Source organism: Onychomys torridus, chromosome 10 (genome assembly GCF_903995425.1).
Source record: "Onychomys torridus chromosome 10, mOncTor1.1, whole genome shotgun sequence".
Lineage (NCBI taxonomy): Eukaryota > Metazoa > Chordata > Mammalia > Rodentia > Cricetidae > Onychomys > Onychomys torridus.
The window spans coordinates 1,346,316-1,373,193 of record NC_050452.1 but is presented as its reverse complement, the minus strand read 5'-3'; the positions used below and the strand labels follow the sequence as shown (position 1 = coordinate 1,373,193).

At 42.8% G+C, this 26,878-nt stretch overlaps 1 protein-coding gene across 1 annotated transcript in view; it reads right to left on the bottom strand.

Annotated features, from left to right (window-relative positions):
* Eml6 (EMAP like 6) overlaps window positions 1-26,878 on the bottom strand; it is a 260,091-nt gene that overhangs the window by 20,113 nt on the left and 213,100 nt on the right. Inside the window, exons 22-28 of the mRNA XM_036201044.1 lie at window positions 25,364-25,452; window positions 23,517-23,693; window positions 17,609-17,810; window positions 17,380-17,506; window positions 3,867-3,881; window positions 2,587-2,595; window positions 1,483-1,561 (exon numbers count right to left, since the gene is read on the bottom strand). Of these exons, the coding sequence (XP_036056937.1) occupies window positions 1,483-1,561; window positions 2,587-2,595; window positions 3,867-3,881; window positions 17,380-17,506; window positions 17,609-17,810; window positions 23,517-23,693; window positions 25,364-25,452 (698 nt within the window). The remainder of the gene's footprint in view (window positions 1-1,482; window positions 1,562-2,586; window positions 2,596-3,866; window positions 3,882-17,379; window positions 17,507-17,608; window positions 17,811-23,516; window positions 23,694-25,363; window positions 25,453-26,878) is intronic.

The window sequence follows — 26,878 nt, the reverse complement described above, 5'->3', positions numbered from 1 at the left end:
AATGCAAACTTGGGGTTCACTGTGATCAAATATCCCCCAACATGGGGCTTTGCCCTCAATATAGTGGTCAGTTGACCCAAGTGTGGCTAATCAGATAGTCTCCTGGAAATTTAGAATAGATATTGGTAGGCTCAGTAGTTTAACCACCCGAGGAACTGTAGACTCAGGGCCTAAGAAGCCCACACTAGCATGGTGTTTAAGACATGTTTTAATAGTTCAAGAAGTTTTTAGAGAAAAACACAAATTCATGTCCCCATGAACCCTTACAGAAGATTGGCACCATTCTGGCTTATGATGGCTCTTCTACTGTTAGATCCTGTCTTTCCTGAAACTAAGCTGCATTTCCTGACCTGAGCTATCTTCCAAAATAAATATCTCAAAAACAGTCCCTTTCCAGGAAAAAAAAAAAAATATTCTGGCACCAGTGTGGGTTTAGAGTCTAACAGCAGAGGTAGACAGATGTATGAGTGTGTGCTGAGGCCTGAGGACATGGATGTGGTAGAGCTGGGTAGAAGGGGTCAGGATGAGGGACATTATAAATGAAGGTCCTACACAGATATCTGATCCCAGAGAAAGGCCTGGAAGAACTGCAGTGTGGGGAACTGAGGAACTGAAACACAGGACCTCAAAGTCCAAGACCATTTGAGAAGATGAGTTCAGGGTTGGAGGTTTGAGTTGCAAGGGAATTGTAAGCTAGGAATGTCTCTCTGGTTGAGGTTTTCCAAACTGTAACCATGACTCTCACTGGCAATGTGGGAAAAATTTTGGGTAAAGTATGAAAGATTTGAGCTTTGAAGAGAGGACTCTGGGGTGGTGGGTCTGTGAAAACAGCAGGTTCACTGGAGCTGATCCTCAAGGCTCAACCTTAAGCCCAGATCTTCCTCCATTCAGTAATGGCGACCTTAGGAATAGGTCCTTATCATCCCTGAACCATAGAGCTCTCGTTTGCAAATGAGAGTAACAGTCCCCACCTCACGTGAGAACTGGATGACAGCCTCCAGAAGAGAGAGAGTGAGGGGAGAGACATGACTTATGTGTCACCCACTTCTTTCTTGTCCAAAATAGAGTGCTGAATAGGGTTGGGGATTTAGCTCAGTGGTAGAGCTTTTGCCTAGCAAGCACAAGGCCCTGGGTTCGATCCTCAGCTCAAAAAAAAAAAAAGTGCTGAAGTCCCAGGTAGTCTAGTGCACAGGGCAACAGAGTCATGTTTAAGGGACACAATGCATTTTAGAGGAGGTAATGATTGATAAGGCTTGGTGACAGGGCTGATGGAGAAGGAATGTGACCTGGTAGATGTAATGTTGGTACTGGAGATGGGGCAGGGGGAACAATGCCATACAGAATGGAGATGGGGACACAGGGAGCCAACAGACCCATCTAGATTCATTTGATGGGGTCTCTAGGTTGGTTGAATGAAGGTATCCATCTGCCAGTGTACAGCATCAGTAACTAGGTAAAAACATGATCATGTGACCACCTCACCTCGACCAGCTTTTTCTTTTTAGTGATGTTGTTCTTCTGGAGTTTCTCTGGCTGGGGAGCTGCCCGGCTTACGGGTGGCCTGAAACAGAAGTCAGAGAAAGCACAGAATTGAATAAAAAGCTGCTTGTCCAGCAGCTAGCTAAAGCCAGAGCCAGGGAAGGTCCTCAGAGGACATTCCACCTGGGGCTGTTATGTCTGGTTTTCCCTCTCACCCCATTAGGAGCAGTAACTTGGAACCTGACCTGTCGAACTGTAGGTGTAGGTTGGGCTCACTGGGCAGAGTTGGGTTTCCATATGCTACATCAGTCCCATTTCCCCAATACCCAACAACAATATCCTGGGGTCTAAGAAGAACCCCTGGCTAAAGAGACTCACTTTAGAACTAAGGATCAGTAAATGCATGAGAAAGAAAAGGTCATGTTCCCTGACTTCACTGGCCATTTCCCAACAGGAATATGCCAGTGTTACTGAGAATCAGGTGGTCAAGAGCCTGGCTGCTGTTGCATCAGGACTTAGACGCCAAGCTTTGGAACAGGCCCTGGAACAGGCTATATGAAAAGTTGGTCTGGCCATAGACAAGGGCAAGAAGGAAGAAGGGACTGAGAACTCATGCCCCCTACTCTGCCTCAGAACTCAGGGTTATGATCCAAGTTAAACTGCTATCACTACACCAAAGTTTGCTTCTCTCTCTCTCTCTCTCTCTCTCTCTCTCTCTCTCTCTCTCTCTTTGGTTTTTTGAAACAGGGTTTCTCTGTGTAGCTTTGCGCCTTTCCTGGAACTCACTTTTGAGACCAGGCTGGCCTCTAACTCACAGAGATCCGCCTGCCTCTGCCTCCCGAGTGCTGGGATTAAAGGCGCGTGCCCCCACTGCCCGGCTGCTTCTCCCTTCTTAACTTTGGGGAGTGACATTCCCAAACGTAGCTAAGAGATTTTACTTGGAGGAAACTCTAAGGGACTCCTGTCAGCAGCACTGGGTTCTTTTTGGTCAGACTTCTGTAATCTTAGGGAAATCAGAGGATGGCAGGAGGGATCCCACCCCAAGTCCTGCCTCAAGTCCCATACCACCAGTCAGTGTTCTAAAGAAACACAAAGAGAAAGAATTACCTTGATCCCCTTGGAAGCAGAAACAAAGCAAAGTAAGAACTCAGTACAGGTTAGAGCAGTGTCAGCAAGCACCTCACTCATGCACAAGCGTTTCCCAAGTGAACAAACATTCCTGTGTGGTACAAACCATGCTCCTCCAACATGCCAACCAAGAACTAAAACAGAAACGAAAGAGTGCACCAGGCCACACGCTCAGAAAGTCATACCCTGGTGTCTCTGGGCAAAGTACACTAAGTGCCTAGAGAGTGGAGAGGAAGGAAAGCAGGCCTTGTGAAAGGTGCCTGCATGCTTGTGGCTTCATGCCTGGGGACTCTGCTTATTTCACAGTGTGCGGGAGAGACTCATTGTCAGGAAAAGCAATGGCATCCTTTCGAATGTCTTGGGGAGTTGTGCACAACGGATTGCTTTGTTCCCAAATTAATTTTGACTCATAATTTAGCCTAATAATTCTCAGGTTTTTCAGTAGGTCAGCTTTGGCTGGAATAGTTAATGGCGAAACAAGGTACCTTTATTTTCTCAGAGAGTCTTCCATCCAAACATGTTATGTAATTGTAAGTGATAATTGGACTAAATTGTACTAAAATGAGGAGAGGACATGTTTGCAAATGACACCCCCAGCTGACATTATTTCCATCAAACTGAGCAAAATCTTGGGGTAGGGCATGCTAGTTCCCACAACAGATACTTCCTGCACATTCATTATCACTTCCCAGGACATCTGCTCTTTCTTCTGTTTCAGTGGGACTTTCAGATCAAATCTGTGGGTTTCTTCTTTTACCTAAGTATGTTTAAGTGAGTGACCAAAGCGAACTGGGGAGGCTGCAATGGGAGCATGAGTGTGCTAGAACTATCACATGGCATAACTTCCGATTCAACACAGAACCTGGTTCCAGGGTACACACAGGTTGTATAATATACAACATATTATACAGTATGCATACAAGCGCAAATACTGTTTATATATACATGAGATCGTATATATACACAGAAAGGCAATCTGATGCTTTTTTCCATCCTTATTTTTTTTCAGCTAAAAAGAAAAAAAGAAGAGAAAAAAGATCCTAAAAACTTCAGCAGTAAAGCCGTCTCAGAGTGTGCGTTCTTAGTGTACAAGCACAGTCTCCAGCCGTCACTTCAAATGGAAGAGAGGAGCAACGGGAGAAGCCTGATTGGGTAGAGCAGATGCTCTCAGCACTGAGCCTCTGTGCTCAGGGTTCTGACACTGAGCACAAGGCCTTCACTTGACATCAGAGCTTTCCCAGAGTGCTGCACATACTTACTTGACAATTCCCTGCCTCCAAAGGAAAGCAAGTTAAAACACAATACAAGCATTAAAAGCTTCTTTCCAAGCATCTATAAACAGTGTTTGAAATATCAGCTGTGGGAGGAACTGCCAAAAACCTAATGCTGAATGCTGGCGGGTTAGAATTTTTTCAGCACTTCTAAATCCTTCCAGATTTAGATCCCACTGGAAATGCCACTCTGAGAAACTCTGCTGAGGTGGAAATGAACAGAGGATATAGAACATTCACTGAAGTTTTGGTCCAATATACTTTTTATAGTTGGTTGTTTCTTTTGGCTCAGGCAGGGAAAGCCAGGAGGACAGTGAGTGCTCCTGGAGTTTGGTAAGGGACCCAACACCTTTAAGAAAACTGCAGAGGTAATGGGGACTGCCAGGATGTGGGAGTAATTCAGGCAGGAGAAACCCAGACACAAAAGAAAGGAGGGCTTCAACATGACTCATAAAAGGAACTTCTATGATGATATTTTATTTGTGCACCTCAATAAAGTTTATCTGAGGATCAGAGGAAAAAGCCAGCCACTATACTACACATAGAAGTCAGGCAGCCTTAACACACGCCTTTAATCCTATCATTTGGAAGGCAGGAATCTGTCTGGATCTTTGTGAGTTCAAGGCCCCACTGGGAACAGAGCCAGGTGTGGTGGCACATGCCTTAAATTCCAACACTAGTTAACCATGGAGGTCTGGAGGTCTGTACAGAAGTGACAGAGCTGGGCAGGAAGAGGAAGTGATGTAGCTAGACAGAGAGCAAATGAGATGGCAGAACAGAAAGGTGTATAGGCGTGGGTATGCAGGAAGCAGGTCTCTTTGGAAGCTGAGGGTTGGTGAGGTGAGGTTGGCTGTGGCTTTTCCTGTTCCTCTGATCTCTTAGGTTTTAACCCAGATATCCGGCTCTAGGTTTTTTAATTTAATAAGACTGTTTAGCAATTCGTCTACAAACTTCCATCACAGGAAAGATGCTGAGGAAAGGGGCTGGACAAGAAAGCAACCCTAGGAGGACGGCTGACAGGAGATCCTAGAAGAGGCTGTGACGGTGTGTGACCTACTGAGGAGTGCAGCAGCCTTATTACTGGGGAGGGAAATAGGCTGCTGAAGACCTTACACTGTGGTACAATCTGTGAACAGTGACCATAGGAAGTCAGTGCAGTGCCTACTCTACTTTCCAGAAGCCTAGATACTGAAGCTCAGGCCCACTTGATGTGTGGAGAGCTATCCTGACACACATTCTTAGCCATGATGGTCCCCAAGGGAGGCCAGCATGGCTTAGTGTTCTTTTCTATTTCCTCGACTCCTGATACCCCAAAGGAAAGGCGCTGGGCTGAGAGATTGGGGAAGGGGCAGAACACACAATGACCTGAGTGCACAGGACACCAGAGTCACAGCTCTTACCAGGGAAGCCCTGCAGCCCAGGAGGAGCCACTGTAAGAACTGACTGGGAAGGAAGGCTTGAAAAAACAAGAGCGTCGTGGAGTAGGAAGTTCAGCTTCCCTTTGCTACAGAATACAAGTTTGAAAGTGTTTTTAAAGCCAGGCAGTGGTGGCACACGTCTTCAAGGTGGAGCCAGCCGGGCTATAGAGTGAGTTCCAGGACAAGCTCCAAAGCTACACAGAGAAACCCTGTCTCCAAAAAAAAAGTGTTTTCAGTTTTTTTTTTTTAAATTTGTTTTTTGTTGTTTTTGTAGCCTTGGCTGTCCTGGAACTCACTCTGTAGACCAGGATGGCCTAGAAACTCAGAGATCTGCTTGCTTTTGCTGGGATTAAAGGCATATGTCACCACTGCCCAGCATGTTTTTAGTTTTCAGCTGGAGAATATTTAATGTTGAAAGTGTTCTTAGAGGAAATGTAAATTGGTTTGGATTCCAAAATGAGCCATAAAATGCTCTAAGAATTTTCAAAACATCTTAGAAAATCCAGCCACTTTTATCATTTGGACCTTAAGTCCATTTTATAACTGATCTCTCACAAGGTCACTCCATGGATTGGATTCTGGGAGTCAATAAACCCTAGGCACAAGCAGTATTTATGAATGTGTGTGAAAGGAAGCACATTTCAGAGAGGGGGGATGATAGGGGGAGAAAGGAGATAGATAGATAGATGATAGATAGATAGATAGGTAGATAGATAGGTAATATATCTCTACTATACTCTCAATGTTTCAAGATTAACTCAGGTTTAGAGAAAGTCTCCAAAGCCGTGGGAACTATATGTTATTACAACATTCTATTAGGTCTGTCCCTATGACTTCTAGAACCATCATCTAGAGCAGTGGTTCTTAACCTTCCTAATGCTGTGACTCTTTAATACAGTTCCTCATGTTGTGGTGACCTCAATCCTAATATTATTTTTGTTGCTACTTTAAAACTATAATTTTGCTACTGTTATGCATCGTAATGTAAATGTCTGATATGCAGGATATCCAATATGCAACCTCTGTGAAAGGGTCATTTGACACAAAGGGGTCATGACCCACAGTTTGAGAACCACTGATCTACAAGGTTGATCAATGGTGACGTGGAGTAAAGGGCAAAGAATCATAGGACGTTCTAAAAAAGCCTGACATCTTGAAAATGCTCTTGCCTGAAGCCTAGGACAATGCACTTGCTCCCCAGAGTATCACAGGCTCAGATGAATGGCTGAAGGTCAAAAGGACAGTGTTGAGGCCCAAGTACTAACTAAGGACTAAATAACACTGGGCAGATTGTCCAGAGGCCTCTGTGCTGATGCCAGGATGGTGATGAACACTTTGACTGGAGCCATGACTGAGGAGAAAGAAAAGGTCAAAGTGGAAATAATGTTTCAGCAGGCTTCACTGAGCTCTGGAGCTGACTGGCTTTCTGGGATGGATCAGGAGACATAACCCCAGCAGATTTCTGAGCAGGAGTCAGCCTGTTGGGGGTGATGGCACCACCAATGGAGGGGAGGTTGTGAGGGAAAATCTTGACTTCAGAATTGACAAAATCTCATTGGAGTCAGAGATATGACGCTGGGAATTTCAGGCAATGGGTGAGACCCACAGGATTAATCAGGGAGAAGGTAGAGGGTAGAGACAAGGCAGCCAAAGATGACGGAGAGTTAACAGTAGTTGGGGAATGAGAAGAGAGGGTAAAGAAGGAAAGTCATTAAAAAAACTTCCGGGCGGTGGTGGCGCACGCCTTTAATCCCAGCACTCAGGAGGCAGAGGCAGGCGGATCTCTGAGTTCGAGGCCGGCCTGGGCTACCAAGTGAGTTCCAGGAGAGGCTCAAAGCTACACAGGGAAACCCTGTCTCGAAAAACCAAACCAAACAAACAAACAAACAAAAACAAAACAAAACAACAACAACAAAAACAAAAAAACCAAAAGCAAGTAAGAGAGCTATGTCTAAAATCGTCCTGCCTATCCTGGCAGCTACTGAGTACTTAAACTGTGATTACTCCAAATTAAGATGTGCTATAAGTATAAAACACACATTAAGACATTAAGACCTAGTAAAACATGGTTTTCTTTTTTTTTTTTTTTCTGTTTGTATAGCCAAACCTAGTCTTGAATTCTAAATCCTTCTGCCTCTGTAGCCCTGATGCAGGGGATACATGTGCACATTACCAAGCTCAGACGTAAAATAATTTTTAAAAAGAAATGCAAACTCATTGACACTAATTATGGTTTGAGATAATGTTTTTCATATATGGGTTAAATAATATATATTAAAAATAATGTCAACCAGGCGGTGGTGGTACACGCCTTTAATCCCAGCACTCGAGAGGCAGAGGCAGGCGGATCTCTGTGAGTTTGAGGCCAGCCTGGGCTACAGAGTGAGATCCAGGACAGACACCAAAACCACACAGAGAAACCCTGTCTCGAAAAACCACAGACACACACAGACACACAGACACACACACACACACACACACACACACACACACACACACACACACACAGACACACACACACACACACACACACACACACACACACACACACACACACAAAGTCACCCTCTCAGTACCTTTTATGTGTGAATTCTAGAGAAATCAATTGTATGTGGATCACATATTTCTGTCACCCAAGGCTACTCTGAAAGAAACAAAACAAAGATAGATGTGGAGTTCTAGGGGCCTGGAAAGGATGTCCTCATGTTAGAACAGCCAGGATAGAAGATGGATGAGAAGGAACAGAGTAACAGAATGACGATGTGAAACCTGGATGAGAAGGGAAAAGGAGAAAAAACTGTAAGAGCAAAGGATCTGCCTTCCTCAGAAGGGAGTTAGATGTGGGCAGAAAAGGTTGGGACGTCCTTGTTGGCTGAAAATGTGGACAAAGGGAGAAGAAATGAGGAACATGGATGGACAGAATTCAGAGCCTAAGTTCCAAATGAAGGTCCAGTTGGAACAGGAAGAGGGACTCACTTCCTCTGAGAACGAAGGAAGTGAGTGGTTAGGAGGAAGGGCAGCATGGTGGAGGAGAAAGGACAGTCAAGACAGAGCTGTACTCATAGCTTCTGTGTTGTCAGTGACATAGCAGAGCAAAGCTACCTGCCAAGAAGACTGCAGTGCAGCAGGCTGACTGGTGGAGGATGGCAGAGCCCACCAGAGATAAGCTGGAAATGTGAGCAGTATAGGGAGCCTGAGTGCAGTTGGCAATGTGATGTTTCTAGGCGTGGCACTGCATTGATAGGAGATTTTCTAGCCAGGAAAGAGGAGAGGTACGGTATAGGAAAAATATTCAGGGATGGCCAATGGGCCCAGGGTAGGAACGTTTGAGGAGGAAAGTGGGCCAAGAGGGATGGTAAGATTAGAAAGGAGGCGGGGGAGGGGGATGTCTAAACAGTGGACACGTATGAAAAGTCAGCTTGCTGGTGATGTAGTATCGAGAAAAGGGAGCAGGGGAAGCTGCAAAGGAAGAAAGTTGTAGTTGGCGACATCACCATGGTATGGCAGCAGTACAGTTAGTTGGGTGACCATCGGCCCAACTCCTTAGACACAGGTAGCCATCAGGAGCAGAGGTAGGGAGCAGAAGGGTTGTATGTAGATAACAGAGTTTGGCACAAACTTGGAAGGAGCGGATGGCACAGAGTAGATCTGCATGCTGTCAGCCCATTCTCGGGAATGCCCTGCTCCCCACACTGTACACCCCACTCATGTTGGCAAATATCTCCCCAGTCACCACATTTTGACCACAGAGTACAAGAGGGAGAAACTGTTCCTGATGACACCTAATCCCTTCAAATGGAGTCTCTGAGATAGCACAGGAAGACTGAAACACAGTCCCATCACAGCCTTTGAGAGCTGCTCCCCTTTGACAGAGGAGCTTGCTTAGCTTTAATGCTTTTATTTTTCAATCTCTGAGACTAAGTTTCTTTCAGCTAATTACATAGGAGGGCTTCCTGGGCACACTAATCATTAAAACCACACACTAGCACTTTACCTCAGGGTTTTTATACCTTACCACTCCAGAAATAGAAACCACTGCTTTGCTTCAAACCAATATAAAAAAAGCCAAGGGGTTTGCAGAAAGAAAACCATTTATGAAAATAGCATTACATTCACTTAAAAGTCAACTATTCAGCTTTTTGGTGATTATCTACCTAAACACAGTCCTTGGAAATGATTGATTCTAGCATTTCAGGGCTTAATAGATAATTTAATTTTAGTTTATTCCATCCACCTTTATAAAAAACAAGAATCTGGCTACAATCTACTTGACAGAGTAGTTACAAGGGCAGATTTTTCACAGGATCTGGGATAGAGTGAGGAAGGAGAACTGAGTCCACAAAGTCTCTGGGGATGGAGGCCTGCTTATGCACAGTCACTCTCCCATCAGAAGGGTGGGCTAATGCTTATGCAAAACCAGCAGCCACAGGACTCCACACTAGCAAGCTCTCGAACACTCCCTCTTCACCAATGGGAATGCTGGACTAAAGGACCTTCCCTCCCAGTGGGGCATAGCCAGATCTCAGTGCTCCCTGGATTAAACCTCAATCGGGGATTCAGCAGTGTTGGGGGTGGGGGGGCTCATCTGGCCTATTCTGCAGCACTTGCTTAGAAAGACTGTCAGATCTTAGCAACCATACAAGCTTTCAGAGCAGCCACTGACCAAGCAGGACAAAGGGCCTTTGTGAAGCCTGTGGAGCAGGAGGCTGTTCACTCACAGTTGACAGGATCATGGAGGAAAAACTTGTCCTGCTTCATCCTGCCTTTGGCAAACTTGAAATTCCCACACAGCTCCTCATTAAAAGCAAAACATTTTTTTCAAAATTGGGGGCAGGTTCTCCCAGGAGATTTTCTTCTCCAAACATAGCATAAAAGGTTAGGGAAAAAAACTGGGATTGTCTATATATGGTAATTTGCTTTAACGCAGGGAAATGTGTCTTCACTTTCTTATATTTTTAACACTGCCAGTCATGAACATGTTCTAGCATGTTCTTTGTTCCATCACAAATTGGCTGACAGGGCATCTTGGTGTGTAAAGCAGATTGATGGTTCCTTTTGCCTTTTGTGACATAGATTTACCTACTATGTGCAAGGCACTGTGCCAGCTACCTACATAGTGGTTCTATGATCAGTAACCTTCAGGAAGTCAAGAGCCCCACAGAAAAATCTGCTTCCAATATAGTTAAAATATGTCTCAATGTTACAGACCAACATAATAAGGAATTACAGGAGGCAATCGAGGCTGAAACAAGAAAAAAAACAGGGCCTAAGAGACAGCTCAGTGGTTACTTGTGAGTTCTGCCGGGACAGAGTACTGGCTTGATTCCCTGCACCCACACCTGACAGCTCACACTGCCTACAGCTATAACTCCAGAGGGTTCAACACCTCTCTTCTCCAAGGCACCTGCACTCATGTGTCACATTCATACACAGACACACATGATCCCCCCCAAAAAAACCTAACAAACAAAATCCCTATAACATTTCTTTATAGTACACATAGTAGACAATCCTTTGAATAAGTTTATTTTTTCTTATGTTCATAAGCATACTCAAAGTTAAAAATAAAATACTAGATTATATCCATTTAACCATAAGCAGTGCTGGTGGTTTGAAAGGAAATGGCCCCCAAAGGGATTGGCACTATTAGGTGGTGTGGCTTTGTTGGAGGAAGTGTGTCATTGTGGGTGTGGGCTTTGAGGTCTACAATGCTCAAACTATGCTCAGTGTGGTAGGCAGTTCACTTCCTGTTGCCTGCAGGTCAAGATGTAGAACTCTCAGCTCCCTCTCTAGAACCATGTCTGCCTGCTGCTGCCATGTACCACCATTACGTGATAATAGACTAATCCTCTGGAACTGTAAGATACCACCACAATTAAACATTTTCCTTTATAAGAGTTGCTGTGAGCCAGTCTTTAATCCTAGCACTTGGGAGGCCAAGCCAGGCAGATCTCTGTGAGTTGGAGGCCAGCCTGAGTTACAGAATGAGTTCCAGGAAAGGTGCCAAAGCTACATAGGGAAACCCTGTCTTGAAAAACCAAAAAAAAAGAGTTGCTGAGGTTATGGTGTCTCTTCACAGCAATAAAAACTCTAACTATGATAGGCATGTTTAAAAAAGTTTGGAAAATATTAATGCCACAGTGGAATTCTGAGGTTGTTTGCAGGTAGCACCTGTCAGTTAGCAGGTAAAGACACTGTCATTGTAAAAGCTCACAGCCAGGGCTGGCGAGACAGCTCTGTGGGTGGAGGCACTTGCTGCTCAATTCTAAAGCCTGTGCTTGATCTCTGTACTTACACTGTGGGAGAAGAGAACCAGCACATGCCTCATGGTGACCTGCCCACATACATGTAAACACACACAAACACACAAATCAATGCAAAAAAAGTTTTCTGAGCTCAAAATCTGACCCTTGTTTAGGGGTTGGTAAAGGTTCTTGGTTTCCTTAGGAATATATACCATAGACTTAAGAGTGATTATATATCTAAAATATTAATGTAAGAGAATACTTACAATTCATTTTTCATAATCCCTGATAAGGACAATTCTTACTCTGCCACCTCAATGTTGTTGAAATCATTCTTAGGTGAATGCAAGCTGGGCTTAGAAGAAGGATGTTGTTGTCTCTGAGGAGGGACCAAAAGAACTAATCTTAAGCCCTAACTTCAGTCTGTTTTAGGCTGCCACAACAGCACTCCAGAGAATCCATACTTTAATGAGCAGGCTCAGCCCATGAGGAGCTTGACTCCTGGAGACTCGGGTTGTCTTATACAGACAGTCTCAAGAAGAAACAATTCACACTCTGAAACTTATTCCTCAAAAAGTACTGCTATGTCCACCTTACCACCCAGATATGAACCCCACACAGGCATTCCACCCATAAGACCTTAATAGACAGGGCACAGTGACACCTGAACACTGTCCACAAGAAACTGACCCCACGGCAGCAGAGACCCTCTCTACTGTCTGCCCACTTCAGCTGAAACACCAAACTTCTGCCTTTTTCTCTTGGTAAATGCCCTCACTGCTCATGTGTCATGGCTGCTGTGCTAGCAAGCATTTCCTCCTGGTGGTGCTGAGACTGATGGAGAGTGTCTGTCTTTGCCACGGAGGGCAGTTTGTGAAGTGACAACTTTTCTTCAGTCCCCACAAAGGAGAAAGGGAAAGAGAGCTCACTTGGAACATCCCCAAGTCTAGGGGTACCTAAACTACATGAAAACAAGGGTCATATCTCTTCTATGAAAACTGTTAGCCCCTCTTGTTGCTAGGGAAGGGTAAGGGAGGGACCGTGGAGCCCAGAGAGGGGCACTGTGGAGTGGGGTGGACAAGGATGGCTGTTTAGGACCCTGACTTGTCTGCAGCCCACAGCTGGGATTACTGAAAGATGAGAAACAGACAGCTAAGATCAACTCAATCTGGGCATTGCAAGGGCACTACTATAGCTACTACCCATGACACATATGGAAGGGAGCTTGACAGAGGAAGAAGACTGTCTGGTCCCAACACCAAACACCACTGTCACACATTCCTCAACAACAGGAAGAACGGGCAGTGGCACTGAGATGCAGCCTGGAGGCAAGGAGTTCTCCACTTGAAGGCATATCTTCATTGCTTTAACTGGTAGCATCCTGGATAAAAGGGACCTTGCAGAAGGAACTACTTTTTGTTCTTTACTCTACTGAACTTTGCTCTAACTGGAAACTTCATCCATTCTGTCATAGCCACTGCTGATCCCTTTGCTGATAGGAACCTGCTTCTCTGAGCCTCCAATGGGGACTGAAGTTCAGTGACTCTCCAGTAATGCTCCAGGCCCTCAGTACCAGGTTGGAAGTGCTGAGGCCCAGCCGCAGAGGCTGTCTCTTCAGTGTGAGACGACCATTGTTGGTCTACTCTTACTGCATTGTGTAAGCTAATCTAGTAAGTTCCTTTTTAAATATATATTCATTCTTCTAGTTCCGTTCCTCTAGGGGACCCTGGCTAACGCAGTTGCTTGTTAAACCACAAGAAAAATAATTAATATAAAATAGCTTAAAAGTCATTTTAAAATACTTTTAGGAAATTAGGAGGTTGTCTCTCTCTCTCTCTCTCTCTCTCTCTCTCTCTCTCTCTTTCCTCACACACACACACCAGATGAGTATTTAGACCAAATATATTTACATAGAGCCAGTGAGATGGCTCAGCAGGAAGCTGCTGACCCTGAAGACCCGAGTTTAACTTCAGGATTCGCATGACGGAAAGAACTGGCTTTTACAGGCTGTCCTCTGGCCTGCATGGTGGCACAAATGTACCCACTCCATGCAACTAAATGAATAAATGTAAAAAAATAAATATATCTGATACATTAGTGACTAAAAGAAGCACCATAATCTTAGTTATTCACAATTAATAAATAAAAGTACATTAAATTGGTGCTAAGACAATGCAATTTAAAAATTAAAAACTTTGCTACATAATTTATTTTTACAAATGCTGTTTTGGGCAAAAACCAAGCGAGAGAGGCTGGCAACAGCCCAAGACCTTTCTGAGCAAAGAATAACTGTGCCTCAGGTCAAGCAAGATTTTGATTTGTAGCCACATCTATACAGCTTCTGGGATGAGAACACAAAGAAAGTTGGGTTGAACTTGTTTTAGTCACAGGTGAAATTGAAGTCCCAGATCCTTTTACTCACCAAAATCTGGAAGCCCCAGTGCTTGCTGCGGGGTTTGAAAACAGTGCAGGCATCCAATGCAGGTGCACAGAGAAAACTCCAACTTAAGTGAGTAGCTGTCCCTGTGCCAATTTCCATAAAGATAGCCCAATTTGTGCTCATGCTGTGTCTTTACATTGAAGGTAGGTTTCTGTCTGAATGTAGGTTCCAAGTGAATATAGTAAATTAAAATCTCTATTATTACTGTCCTTCACAACAGTCTAGTTTTAAAATTTTATTATCTTTCAATGCATATGGGCATTTTGCCTGTATGTATATAAGTGTACTACATGTGTACCTGGTGCCTGCAGAGGCTGGAAGAGGGTGCCACATCCCCTGGAACTGGAGTGACAGATGTTGTGAGCTGCCATGTGGGTGCTGGAAATCAAATCTGGGTCCTCTGCAAGAGCATCCTGTGCTCTTAGTCACTGAGCATCTCTCCAGTCTCCTCATATAGATGGTTAAGTTATTAGGAAACACTTGTGTTAAACAGCAGGCACTTGAAAATAACTGGCTGGCTAAGGAGATGCTCAGTGGGTAAAAGAGCTTGCTATGCCAGCATGAGGATCTGAGTTTGAATCTCCAGAACCCACATTAAAGCTGTCAAGTTTCAGTTAGCAAAAGCAATAAAGGGCAATGTAGTCAGTATTGTGTGCTCCTTCCCCACATTTCCAGCCCTTCTCCTCCTGCTAGCCTTATAGAAAACACCCACAGGTTTGTCCAGCCTTTCAGTTCCTGATTAGCTTCAGCAAATGGGAGGAACCCTAACAACTGGGCAGATATAACCCCATTCCTGGTCATGCACCCAACATGGTTGCTGTGCAGCAGCTTCATCCAAGGTTGGGGCTGGCTGAAGGAGTCTAAGTGAAGACATGTGGTAAGCTGAGGCAAATCTGAAATGTGATTGGCACATTTCATGTGTGCTAAGTATAGCCCAATATTCTCTTCACAGCAATTATTATTTTTTCCTCAATTTTCTCACTTCTCAAAATATTGGAACTGAAGGTCATATGACTTATGAAGAATAAAAAGTCACAATATGTTAGAAGTTGTACAAGAAGGCATGATGTAGTCTCATAGCTATTTTAACGTTAAGTATTTGAATCTAATTAGAAACAATCCATGACTGCTTTTGGAATAAAAAATTTCAGTTGCTTCCAAATGATTGATGCAGAATGTCCTCCCACACTCTATCACACATTCTGATTTTTCCTGCCTGATGCTTCTCTCTTCTGTGCTTAGAACTGCCTTGTCTTATCTCTGAAGTCCAGAGTCCCCTAAAGTCACTGACTAGGATGGGAGAGGCTGCTTGTCCTTGGCTCAGATTTGGACTTCCTCTCTACATGCTAACTCGTTTTTCTGGCTAGCATGGGCATACTCTGCTCCCAGCATGCCGTGCAGCTGCTACTATATCTGTGGGTAAAAGCCCTCTACAAACTGAGGCTGTCAAGCTTTTTAAGTTATCAAGGAAATCGCTGTCTACAGAAAAGGCTTGATCCTTTCCCTGAACCCTATACTTTTCTTAAAATGTTTTTCTTTACTACATGATTTCTTCACTGCATTCAAGGGAGAATTATATTTTGAAGTGACAGTAGACAAACGCTTGCTTACAACTCTACAAAGTATTTTTTCTTGTTTTTGAAAAACAAAGACTCAATTCAGTGTGCCCTAACATATAACAATTCTTCAATCTGAAAAAACAAAGAAAATAATGTGTGTTAACAAGTTTTAATCTTAAAATGGAAAACTGTTATCCTCCTCATTCCCCATCTCATACTAAATTGGACAGCATGGCTTTTTATAGAGCTGTGCAAAGAGGTAATAAGACAAGAAGTGGTTGTATGATATGTGGGTCACACCTGAAATCAAATGTGGAATCAGGAGTCAGTATGGTGGTATTTTAGTGATGGGTCTAATTTCCATGTGATACACCATTGAGTGGTGTAGAACCCAGCTTGAACACCCTTGGAATAATGGGCAAGCCAATTCTACTAAGGGTGGAATGTGAAGTTGAAGAGGCTGGATACTTATTTTTTAAAAAGATTTAACTCAGACCAAATGCCTTTCTCGGGTAGACCTGTTCCTGCATTCCTGTGTGTATGTTTCTTTATTCAGTTCTTTAACATAATTTTCTCCTTGTATTTACTTCAAGAAAAAGAAACTATACTTTTAAAATCATTACAGAAAAATCCATTTTTTAAGCAAAAGAAAATTCTCCCTTTGCACTGTAACATGCAATAAAGACTCAAGGGGAGAATTAACTTGTAACATGTAATAAGGACTCAAAGGGGAGAATTAACATGTAACATGTAATAAGAACTCAAGAGGAGAATTAACATGTAACATGTAATAAGGACTCAAGAGGAGAATTACCATGTTACATGTAATAAGGACTCAAGAGGAGAATTACCATGTAACATGTAATAAGTACTTAAGAAGGGAGTTAGTGTTCTCCTGCCTCAGCATCCATCTCACCAATGGTGCACCCACCACTCAGCAAGCTTACCCAAAGCTGGTCACTGAAGTGAGAGGTTGGATCTGAACCCACATCTGAGAGTAAGTGGGGAACATGTTTATCACATAGTTTCATTAAGCAGAATGCTCTAACAAAAGCAAAACCTTGAATCTCATCACACAGTGTTGTGTTGAGGTAACCCTGATCATCTAGCCTACCTCAAGGAAAAGAGCTCACCGAGAACTTTCTAGATGTTCATCAGTCTGGGCCAGATCACTAAGATTCTCTTCTGATTCTAGTTTTCAGTAAGTATTTATGCTTCCCAATTAGAGACATAGTTAATTATGTAATTATAAGCGTTGCATTTTAAAATTATACAATGTTTGGCAATTTCTCTTGTCAAACTGAAGATCAGAAAGGTACAAGATTGCCCACTACCTATGCACAGCGTTCACGGGGACAAAACAAATGGGTCATGTCTGGAAATGCTAGCCCCTACACAGAACTGGGCAAATGAGGGCACAGTAAGGGGAGTACATCAAGTGACAGTGACTCACAAAAAGACTGGTCAGAACAGAAGGATTTCCGCCACTCCGCCAACATCCCCCAACCCACTTCAAAAGTCTGCCCTCCTGTCCTGCCAATCAGCAAGCTGTCTTGTTAGTCATGCATTCAAGGGTCTTTGGGGCTCTCTAGCTCCCTCCCCTAGGTGAACAGAAGCCCAGTCCAGCCAACAATCTGCATAACTGTGAATGACTCTTGGCTTGTGCTGAGGGCATTGGGCAATTTCCTCAACTTAAGTCTGTGCATAGTCTAAGACTCTATAGGCAGATAACGAAAGTCTCACTTTGGTATAAATTCAAGGGCAAAGAAATGTATACTAGTTCAAATAGGTTTGTTGTTAGGTACAAAAAAATGAAAACAGACCTTGCAAACACCATACCTTTCTTCCATGGACACCTCTTTTAGCTGCTGGTGTGGTTTGGTACCTTCCATTTCCCTGATGCTCACAGCATAGATCTTGGTGGTATAGTCAATGGCTTTCTCTCTAGCAACGTCACTATCATAGCCTCAAACAATAGAAAGAGATTGGGTTGTGAGCTGGTTTTCAGGTGTTCAAGGGGAGGGAGCAGAGAGAAAGTTGCCATTATAATGTACTGATTGGGACTCACCTCCATCTTCTTCTGCATCTGTATCTGACTCCTCACTATCAACCAGTTTGCTCTCCTGGGTCCCCACAAATTCCCTAGTCCAGATCATCAAGGCTGTGTCAGCACCTCCTACTGTGAGCAACACAGAGTCATTGTGCAGCCACCTCACATTGGTGACATGTGCGCTGTGCCCCACATACTTCTTGAATCTTGCATGCTGTCCCTGCAAATAAAGCCAGAAGCTGGCAGTTACCAGTCACAGCTCATTATTCCCATGGTTCTTCCTGTTATCTGGATGTAACAAAACTGCTCAAAGCAGCAATTTTGCTAGTGTCATGAGAATGCATGCTCTGTGCAGGCAGGGCCGGTCTCTCCATAAGACAGTGCTTGGCCCACAATAGATCTTCAGCATGTATTTTTGAGATGCATTTGGGAAGTAAGGGAATACAGTTTGTTTCTGTGTCTCTCTAACCTCAAACACATCAGGCCCAGAGGTGTTCAGTGTGAACTCCTGATTGACACTTCCAACTGGTCCTCATGGTGGCTTTTACATCACAACCCAGGCAAAGACAGAAGGGAGCAAGAGACCTCAAGTAATGTCTAAAACAAATGCCACAGCAGTTTCTTCTTTGGACACTGGAAAGCAGAAACCACTTGAAGAACTGTTATAAAGACAAAGCAAGCTCTTTTCCATTAGACAAATCTAAATAAATAAAACCCAGTTTTCAAGTCATTACTGGAAGCTTTTGGAGTGGGGTACTCAAGCTGCACCACTATATCAGCAGGGATTGAGAGGTGGAGGGTGGGGTATGCCTCTGGCTGTCCCTAGGGTTGGGAAGCCAGCATTGACACCAGAAGAGCTTCCATTCTGGGCTCATGAGACACAGCCTGGCAGAAAGAGCTCTTGTGAGAGCCACTTAAAGAGGTAGTTTTTCCATCCTCTCAGTGGCTCCAGGGAATACCTTATGCAATGTGGTAAGCCACATGAACTCCTGGGTCAGGAGCCAGCCATTGGTGTGCCAGAAGAAAATGTTAGCACAGAACTTACAAGAGGCTTCCCAAGGGCTTTGGACTGGTGTGCTGGGAAGCCTAAAACAGTAGACACATGGCAGGAAACAGGCGCAAGAGCTTGGGGCTTCAGTCCTGCAGCTCTCTGGATCTGATGACCCCTCCCTGTCACTTGGAAACTACCCAGTTCTCAACAAAGCTCATAGAGTGGTAAGAGCAGAGAAGCCAACAGGCGGGCAGTATTTCCAAGGCCTCTAGTGCTCTGTGTGCCAAGATCTAATGCGCCCTTCTGGCCTCTGAAGGCACCTACACTCATGTACACATACCCATCCACTCATATACATACATACACATATTTTAAAAAGTAGTAAAAATAAATCTTAAAAAAAGAATAGAAAGAAATTAAAATTTAACAAGAGATCTGAACACACATTTCTGCAAAGAAGGTCTGTGACTATAAAAGTGAATACATAGGGATATGTTTGCCAAGTGGTGAACAATGCCTGGAAGATGTGCCTAGTAACTAGGGGAAAAAAGCAGTAGGTAAGATGATCAAGAAGACAATTTAAGATATGGTAGCTAACAAATGAAGTTTGCATTTCAGACACAGGAGAGTGTTGTGTGGCAGGAATAAGAACTCCATGCATTGCCTCTCTGAGGCAAGGTTCATTCTATAGCCAGCCCAACCTCACACTTAGGATACTATATGCCAGCCTATAAGGTGCCGGGTTATAGACATGTATGACCACACCGTATTTTGCTGTCTCTTATTTATTTATTTGTCTGTCTATCTATCTATCTATCTATCTATCTATCTATCTATTTTAATTTTTCGAGACAGGGTTTCTTTGTGTAGCCCTGGCTGTCCTAGAACTTGCTCTGTAGACCAGGCTGGCTTCGAACTCATAGAGATCTGCTTGCCTCTGCCTCCTGAGTGCTGGGATTAAAGGTGTGTGCCATCAGGCTTGGTCTCATGTCTCTTTTTATAACTCACTAATTCTGTTAGACCAGTGCTCCATGCTTATGAACTCATTCAGCTTTACTTCTGTATAGCTCCTCTTTCCACACATACTCACAGTGCAGTTACAGCTGTGATGTGTTTGGAGGGAGGACACACACTCATTCTCAGTGCAGTTAGGGCTATGATGTATTCAGTTAATAGTGAATTTGTTCAACAGACCCAGAGCAGCTGGAGGAGAAACTATACTCATCAGCATAGTGTACACTAATTGGGTAAGGAAAGTGAGCTAGAAAAGCTGGATTAAAAAAATAGGGAGAACTAAATATGGCTATACAGACCTGCAATACCAATACTTGGGAGGCAGAAGCAGGAGGAATGTAGTAAATTCAAGGCCAGACTGATATATAGGGGCAGTGGGGTGAGGTGAAGAGAAAGAAGGCTTAATAGTTAAGAGTGTCTCCTGCCCCTCCAGTGGACTGGAGTTATATTCCTAACACCCATGTTAGCCACTCAAACCACCTTTGACTCCAGTTCCAGGGCATCTAAGGCCCCTTTCTGGCCTCAGAGGACACTTGTACTCATATACACACATAATTTTTAAAATAATAAATTAACCAGAGAGAAAGACAGACAGACAGACAGACAGACAGACACACACACACACACAGAGACAGAGACAGAGAGACAGAGAGAACAAAGGATCTGAACAGACATTTCTGCAAAAACAAAACCAAAACAAAATAATCGACATGGAAATGAGAATTGGGGTATGAAAAGCCATTCAACTTCACTTGTCAGGGGATGCAAACTGAAACCATAGGAGATATCACCACATATGTTAGGACAATTGGTACCCAAGAGACAAAAGAACAAGTGTTTGGAAGGGTGTGGAGAAAAGGGGACATTGATGTAAATGCTAGGATAATGTTGGTGAGAATGCAAATTGGTACACCTTATGGAAAACAGCATAAGGTTCCTCAAAAATTCACAAATATAAACCGCTGTGTTCTGTTTGCTACTTCTCCAGCCCCCATTTTTTTTTATCTTTTAGGTTGTGGAGACTAAATGCAGTAGTTGCAAGTGTCAGGCAAGCACTGCACTACTGATCCACTACCTTAGTGTCTGTTGAGCTGAGTTCCTTCTATGTTTTAGTTACGGACCCTTTATCAGACACTGTGAGTGTTCTCTCACTTTGGTGGCTGATAATTTCCACTGTTGTGTACAGTGTTTTTAGTTTAGTACAGTCTTACTTGCTTATTTCTGCCCTTGTTTGTTTTTGGTTTTGGTGTAATATCTAAGATCTTGCCCTGGAACTCTGAAAGCCTGAAGGGCACAGCTTCAGATTACTTCCCCAGGCATCCCACCTGGTGAGTATGGAGAAATGGATGACAAACTTCCTAGATCAAGAGTGAAAAACAATAGTACCACAGGGTTTCAGCTAAGTATCAAACCAAGGTATCACATTTAAAAAAATTGTCCTAGAAGATGTTTCATTTTAAAATGAAGAAGAGTGGAGGGCTGAAGAGATGGCTCAGTTAATAAATGCCTTCCACTCAAGCATGAGGACTTGAGTTTGTATTCCCAACTCCCATGTAAAAATCTGGGCATGGTGATATAGTTTGTAACCTTATTCCTGGGGCAGATTCCTGGAGCTTCCTTGTTAGGGATCTAGCAAGTTGTTAAGCTCTAGGCTTATGGAGAGACCCTGTCTCAAAAACTAAAGTAGAGAGGTAGAGAGATGACTCATCAGTTAAGAGCACTGACTGTTGTTCTTCCAAAGGACCCAGGTTTGATTCCCAGCACCCATATGGTGCTCACAACACCTATAACTCTAATTCCAGGGACTGGATGCCTTCTCTGTCTTCCAAGGGTACAAGCACACTTGTGATGCACAGACATATATGTAGGCAAAACACTCCCACGTGTAGTTTTTTTTTTTAATTAAAAAATAAGATAGAAAGTAATAGAGGAAGATATCCAACATGCACCTCTGGGCATCATATAAACATGTACACATACACTCACATATGTATAACACACACATACACACACACACATACATATAAAAAATTAAAAGTAGAGGAATCAAGGAAAATGGCTTCTGAGAACTGAACTCTGACCAAATAGGCAAGGTGAGGGGAAGTAAGGAACACCGGGTGAAGGCTAATGAAGGTGTGCTGAACAGTAATGTCTGCACTGGACACGTCATTAGAAAAGGCTCTGACAGTGATGGTGTGAGCAGGTCTAACCAAAGAGAACAAAACCAAAAAACATCCAAAAGACCTGGAGTGGGTGCTGAGGAAATTTGTGTGCTTCATTTTAAATGTGTCACTTTTGCATGAACCAGAAAACTGAAGTAAAAACAAGAAAAACAGAGGGAAGTTAAGAAGACTTCTTAGGATAGATGTTATAGTAACAGACAGAAAATTTACTTATTTCCTCTATCAAAGAGAATGTCCTTCAAACCAGAAGGGGAAAGCCAGCCCATTTGCATGACTACATGAACTATCAAATGTGACCACAAACAATGCTGCTAATACCTAGGAATTTAGAGACCAGAAGAGGTGGTATCAGACACAGGAAGGCTGCTCCACCCAACAGTGCAAACAAGCAGGCACTGGGAAATACTGACTCATGAGCTGGTGCAATCTGGGATGAGATGTTAGACAGGTGTTCAACAAGGGATTTGGAGGGCAGGACCCATGATTGTGAACTGATTTTACTTCTTCTGTTGGGTGGGTCCTTAGGAGAAATTGGGGATGACAGAGACACAATAAGCATGACTTTCAGCTATATGTTTACAATATTTTTTATTGTATGTTTGTTTTGAGAAATATAGTCCTGGCTGGTCTCAAACTTGCTATGGCAGCCAATGCTGGCTGGAAGCCACTTATCCTGTGTCTGTCTTTCAAATGCTGGGATTACAGCATGTTCTTCCAGTTGGTTCATTTCATCAAGTATTTTAATGATGTCTTGGAGGAGGCTATAGTACTGTACAGCTAGAAAGTTTTAAATATCTGTTATCAGTTACAGAAATTAAATGTAGATTGACTCATGAAACGGACATAAGATGGCATGATGCTAGAGCAGAGTGAGCAGTCCTGAAGGCATTTGAAAGATGTGGCTAGGATAGACAAGCTAAGCAAGATAAAAGCTCTCTTGGTATAGACACAAAGCACTATAACCAGAGTTTAGAAACTAGATTCTGCAAGTTCAGGGTGGGAACATGAACACTTCTGAGAATGACAGCTACACGTATAATTCAGCTATGATTTCAACTCAACTGGTGACATTTTAATTTTATTCAATGAAACTGTAAAGTCAAAACTAAGAAGCTAATAGTCTGTCTGTACTATGAGCTAGTCAGGTTTTATCTGAAGCACTGGTTCAGCTCTAGGCAGCTGGAGAAGGGATTGATGATGTCAGCATAGAGGGAGAGGCAGCTAGAAATTCTGCCACATGGGAAATGGCCGAAGGAAGCTGAGATGCCCAGACAGGAGGCGATGAGCCTACAGGGTACAATGCTCCTATATATAAAGGCTGTTAGAGGGCTGGAAAGATGTCTCAGTGATCAGAGGCAAGTACAGGCTGCAAACAGGAGCTCAGCTTGGGTCAAGTAATTCCTGTTAACAACAGAAGCTACTTAAAGACAATCATGCTGCTCTCAGTAACAGCAAGTTCCCGGTCTCTGGAACAGTGCTAGAAAGGCAGAGTATGAGATGTAAAGACGAACCCACAGTTTATATGAGTAGGGTTGCAGGACCTCTATGTCATGAGAATTTCACATAAGTCATTTACTTAAACACAGCATGAGGGAGGTTTCTACACAGCATTACAGAAGTAATAAATATTATTTCTCACTGCCCATGCATTCAAATAAAAATATCCACTCAGGTGTAACAGATACATTAAGGTCAACTAATGAATTAGATCAAATCTATAATAAACATGCAATATTACCTTAACAGGATATGAAAAAAGCTTAACAAAACCAAAATCATCCCCAGTGGCTAAGAGGGAGCCATCTTTAGTAAGACTGGCAGCGTTGACATCAGTCACGTCGCTGTGTGCTGGCCAGATTCCTTCACAGGTGGGCCCCAGGACACAGGTCCATGTGTCCCATTCTATCTTCTCAATCTGCAGAAGGATGAAAGAGTGTGATCATATTGTATAGCCTTATTTCTTTTTGTTTTATTTAAGAGAAACGACTTTTCAAATGAGTAGTTGTAGATGACAAACTTTGGTTGCTGAGCCCCAATTCTTTTTTTTTTCTTTTTCTTTTCTTTTCTTTTTTTTTTTTAGTTTTTCGAGACAGGGTTTCTCTGTGTAGCTTTGCACCTTTCCTGGAACTCACTCTGTAGCCCAGGCTGGCCTCAAACTCACAGAGATCTGCCTGCCTCTGCCTCCCGAGTGCTGGGATTAAAGGCCTGCGCCACCACAGCCCGGCTGAGCCCCAATTCTTAACTGCCATTGTTGTTATTGTTGTTCTTTTTTATAAGTCAGAGTTTTAGTCTGTAGCCTATGCTGGCCTTAAACTCTCAGTAATCCTTCTGTCTCAGCCTCCCAAGTGTTAACATTACTGGGCACAAGCATTGTGTCCAGCAACTGAGTTGCATATTTAAAGTAGTATTGCCATTTCTCAATAAGCCAATACTACAATCAAATATACACAAATATTTTTTCTAGACTGAAAGCATACTTTGGAATTTTGGAACTCTGACCACAATAAAGGTTTGTAAGGTTCTAACTAGATTTTTAATTACTGTATAACCATGAACTAGATCAGCTATCTTCAGCCCCGGCACTGACATCTTACTCCAGATCATTCTTTGTTGTATTATAATGGTCTAGGCAGGTAGCCGTGTTTAACAGCATGCCTGGCCTTCACCCCTTGGATGGTAGTATTGCCCTTCTCCATGGGCACTGACAAATGTTCCTGGGAACAAACTACTCTGGTTAAGAATTATTGAGATAGTAGATTAAAAAATCTTTCTTTACAAACATTTCAGTGTGTGTATTTGCATGTGAGTCAGGGGTACTTATGCTACAGTGTATATGGGGAGTTGGTACTCTCCTTCCACTTTCTGATTCCTGGGGATTGAACTTAGATTGCCAGCATTAGCATCACATACCAGACTCTAAGTTTTTCATAGGCTTGATCTCAATTATTAAAAAATTACATGTGGAGCAAAGGGCATAGAGAAAACATGGGGAAAAGAAAACAGTTTCTGTTTCAGAAAGTATCTTCCATTATCATTAGAGATAATATTATTTATTACTACAAATAAACACTGAGAAAATATCTAAAAAATTATATTCATATAGAGCATTGCACAAAATGGCATGATGAATGGAAAAGGTAACATGTTTCATTCAGTTTGTTAGCATACTCAGTGTCCTCAGAAAACAATACCAAGCAGAATGCCATTACGATGTCAGTGACACAGTCATCCCTTGTCCTCAGAAATTAGGAAAACAGATTAATGGTTTAGATTTAAGAAATTAAAAAGTCTAAAGGTAGGCAGCAACCTGTGTTGATAGAATGCATATTTTCCAACAAAGACAAAATATCTTTTTTTAAAATGTATAACCTATTTTTATTTTATGTGCCTTGGTGTTTTGCCTGCATGCATGTCTGTGTGATGGTGTCAGAAGCCTTGGAACTGGAGTTACAGACAATTGTGAGCTACCATGGGGGTACTGGGAACTGAACCCAGGGCCTTTGGAAGAGCAGCCTGTGCTCCTAACTGTTGAGCCATCTCTCCAGCTCCCAAATATCTTTTAAAATCTTTATGTAGGACTGTTACCTCTGAGGGCCTTATTATATGTCTTCTGCCTCTTGGAGCTTCAAAGAAAAGTTGTTCTTTGGCACCTGAATTAACTTGCAGCAATTTCCCTGTTATGGTAGAAATAAGAGAGTAAATTAAACTGTGCATTTATTATTTTGTTACAAAATGCTAAGCATGGCTGCCACAATTTTATTCATTTTAATTTGTCTCATAAATTGAGTTAAGTATATGTTATATTATTTCAAAAAGCACATAAATATCAACACACTACGTGGATAATGCCCAAAGCTCTAATTTAAAAAAATATGGCCCTTATAAATTTGACCTTAAGTGTCTGTCAGATAACACAAGAACCTAGGCTGGTCTTTGTTTGGCAGCACTAAATGAGCTGTGATTTCCAAGCCCTGACAAAGTAAGAATTTCACTCCTTTTCCCCACTGCTGTCCAATATGTAGATGAAGTAAAGGCAAACTGTTCCGGCATCAAAAGTGAGATTCTTGTGGGAATTACGTTTGCTTCGTTCTAAATTCAAAATCTGCCTTTAAAGTTAGAGATAAAAAATACAAATACCAGGGTTGGGGATTTAGCTCAGTGGTAGAGTGCTTGCCTAGCAAGCGCAAGGCCCTGGGTTCGATCCTCAGCTCCAGAAAAAAAAGAAAAAGAAAAAAGAAAAAGAAAAAAGAAATACCGACCCCTAACCTTGTCTTAGGGAAGACTTCAAAAGGAGAAAGAGGGGATCCACAAACAAAATGTTGAGCGAATGGCTTCTCAGCCATCCAGATATACAACTATGGTTTCATTCACTGTGACTAATGTTGAAACAGATTCAACTTCTAAATTCTCCTCCTCCAAGGCCAGCAATCCTTCATGAATGGAAAGTGTCATGTGTTGGAGTATGGTATCTACCATTTTTTTTTGCAATGGTTTAATTATGGAAAATTTCAGTCGGGCTTGGACATGAGAATACTTTAGAGAACCATGAATGTCTAGCTTCCACAGCTAGGAACTCACTTGACTTAGGACCCTCTGTTGACTGCCTCTGCCTAGACAGCATGCATTTGATCTGTAAACAATTTACATAAAGTGCTACCCACCCCCACCCCGCCCAACTCTTGGGAAAAAAAATACCCTAAGATTCCTCTGTGCTTCACATGCTATCTGTAACATTTATTACTTGGTCTGAAACCTAAAGAAGGTCTGGGTAAGTGTTTCCAAGTGATGAACTAAGAAATGAAGTTCTCCAGACTCTTAACTGCTGATCTGATCTAATAGTTTCTATTTGGTAAGGTATCATGTGACTGGGGGTGGGGCTGCCTAGACTCTGAGAATTGAAGGGATCTGAAAGGGGGGCCTCTGAGATAGACATAATTTGCAGATTTTATGGCTAAACATGTGAAAATGGACAAAGAGAAAGAAAGAAATGTGGGGGGTTTAAGTGAGTGCTCACTGTTCCACAGAAGGAAGTGAGCTATTACTTTTCTAATAAACTAAATATATCTGCAAAGAAAGTATGTTATTAGGGCTTTCAAAAGT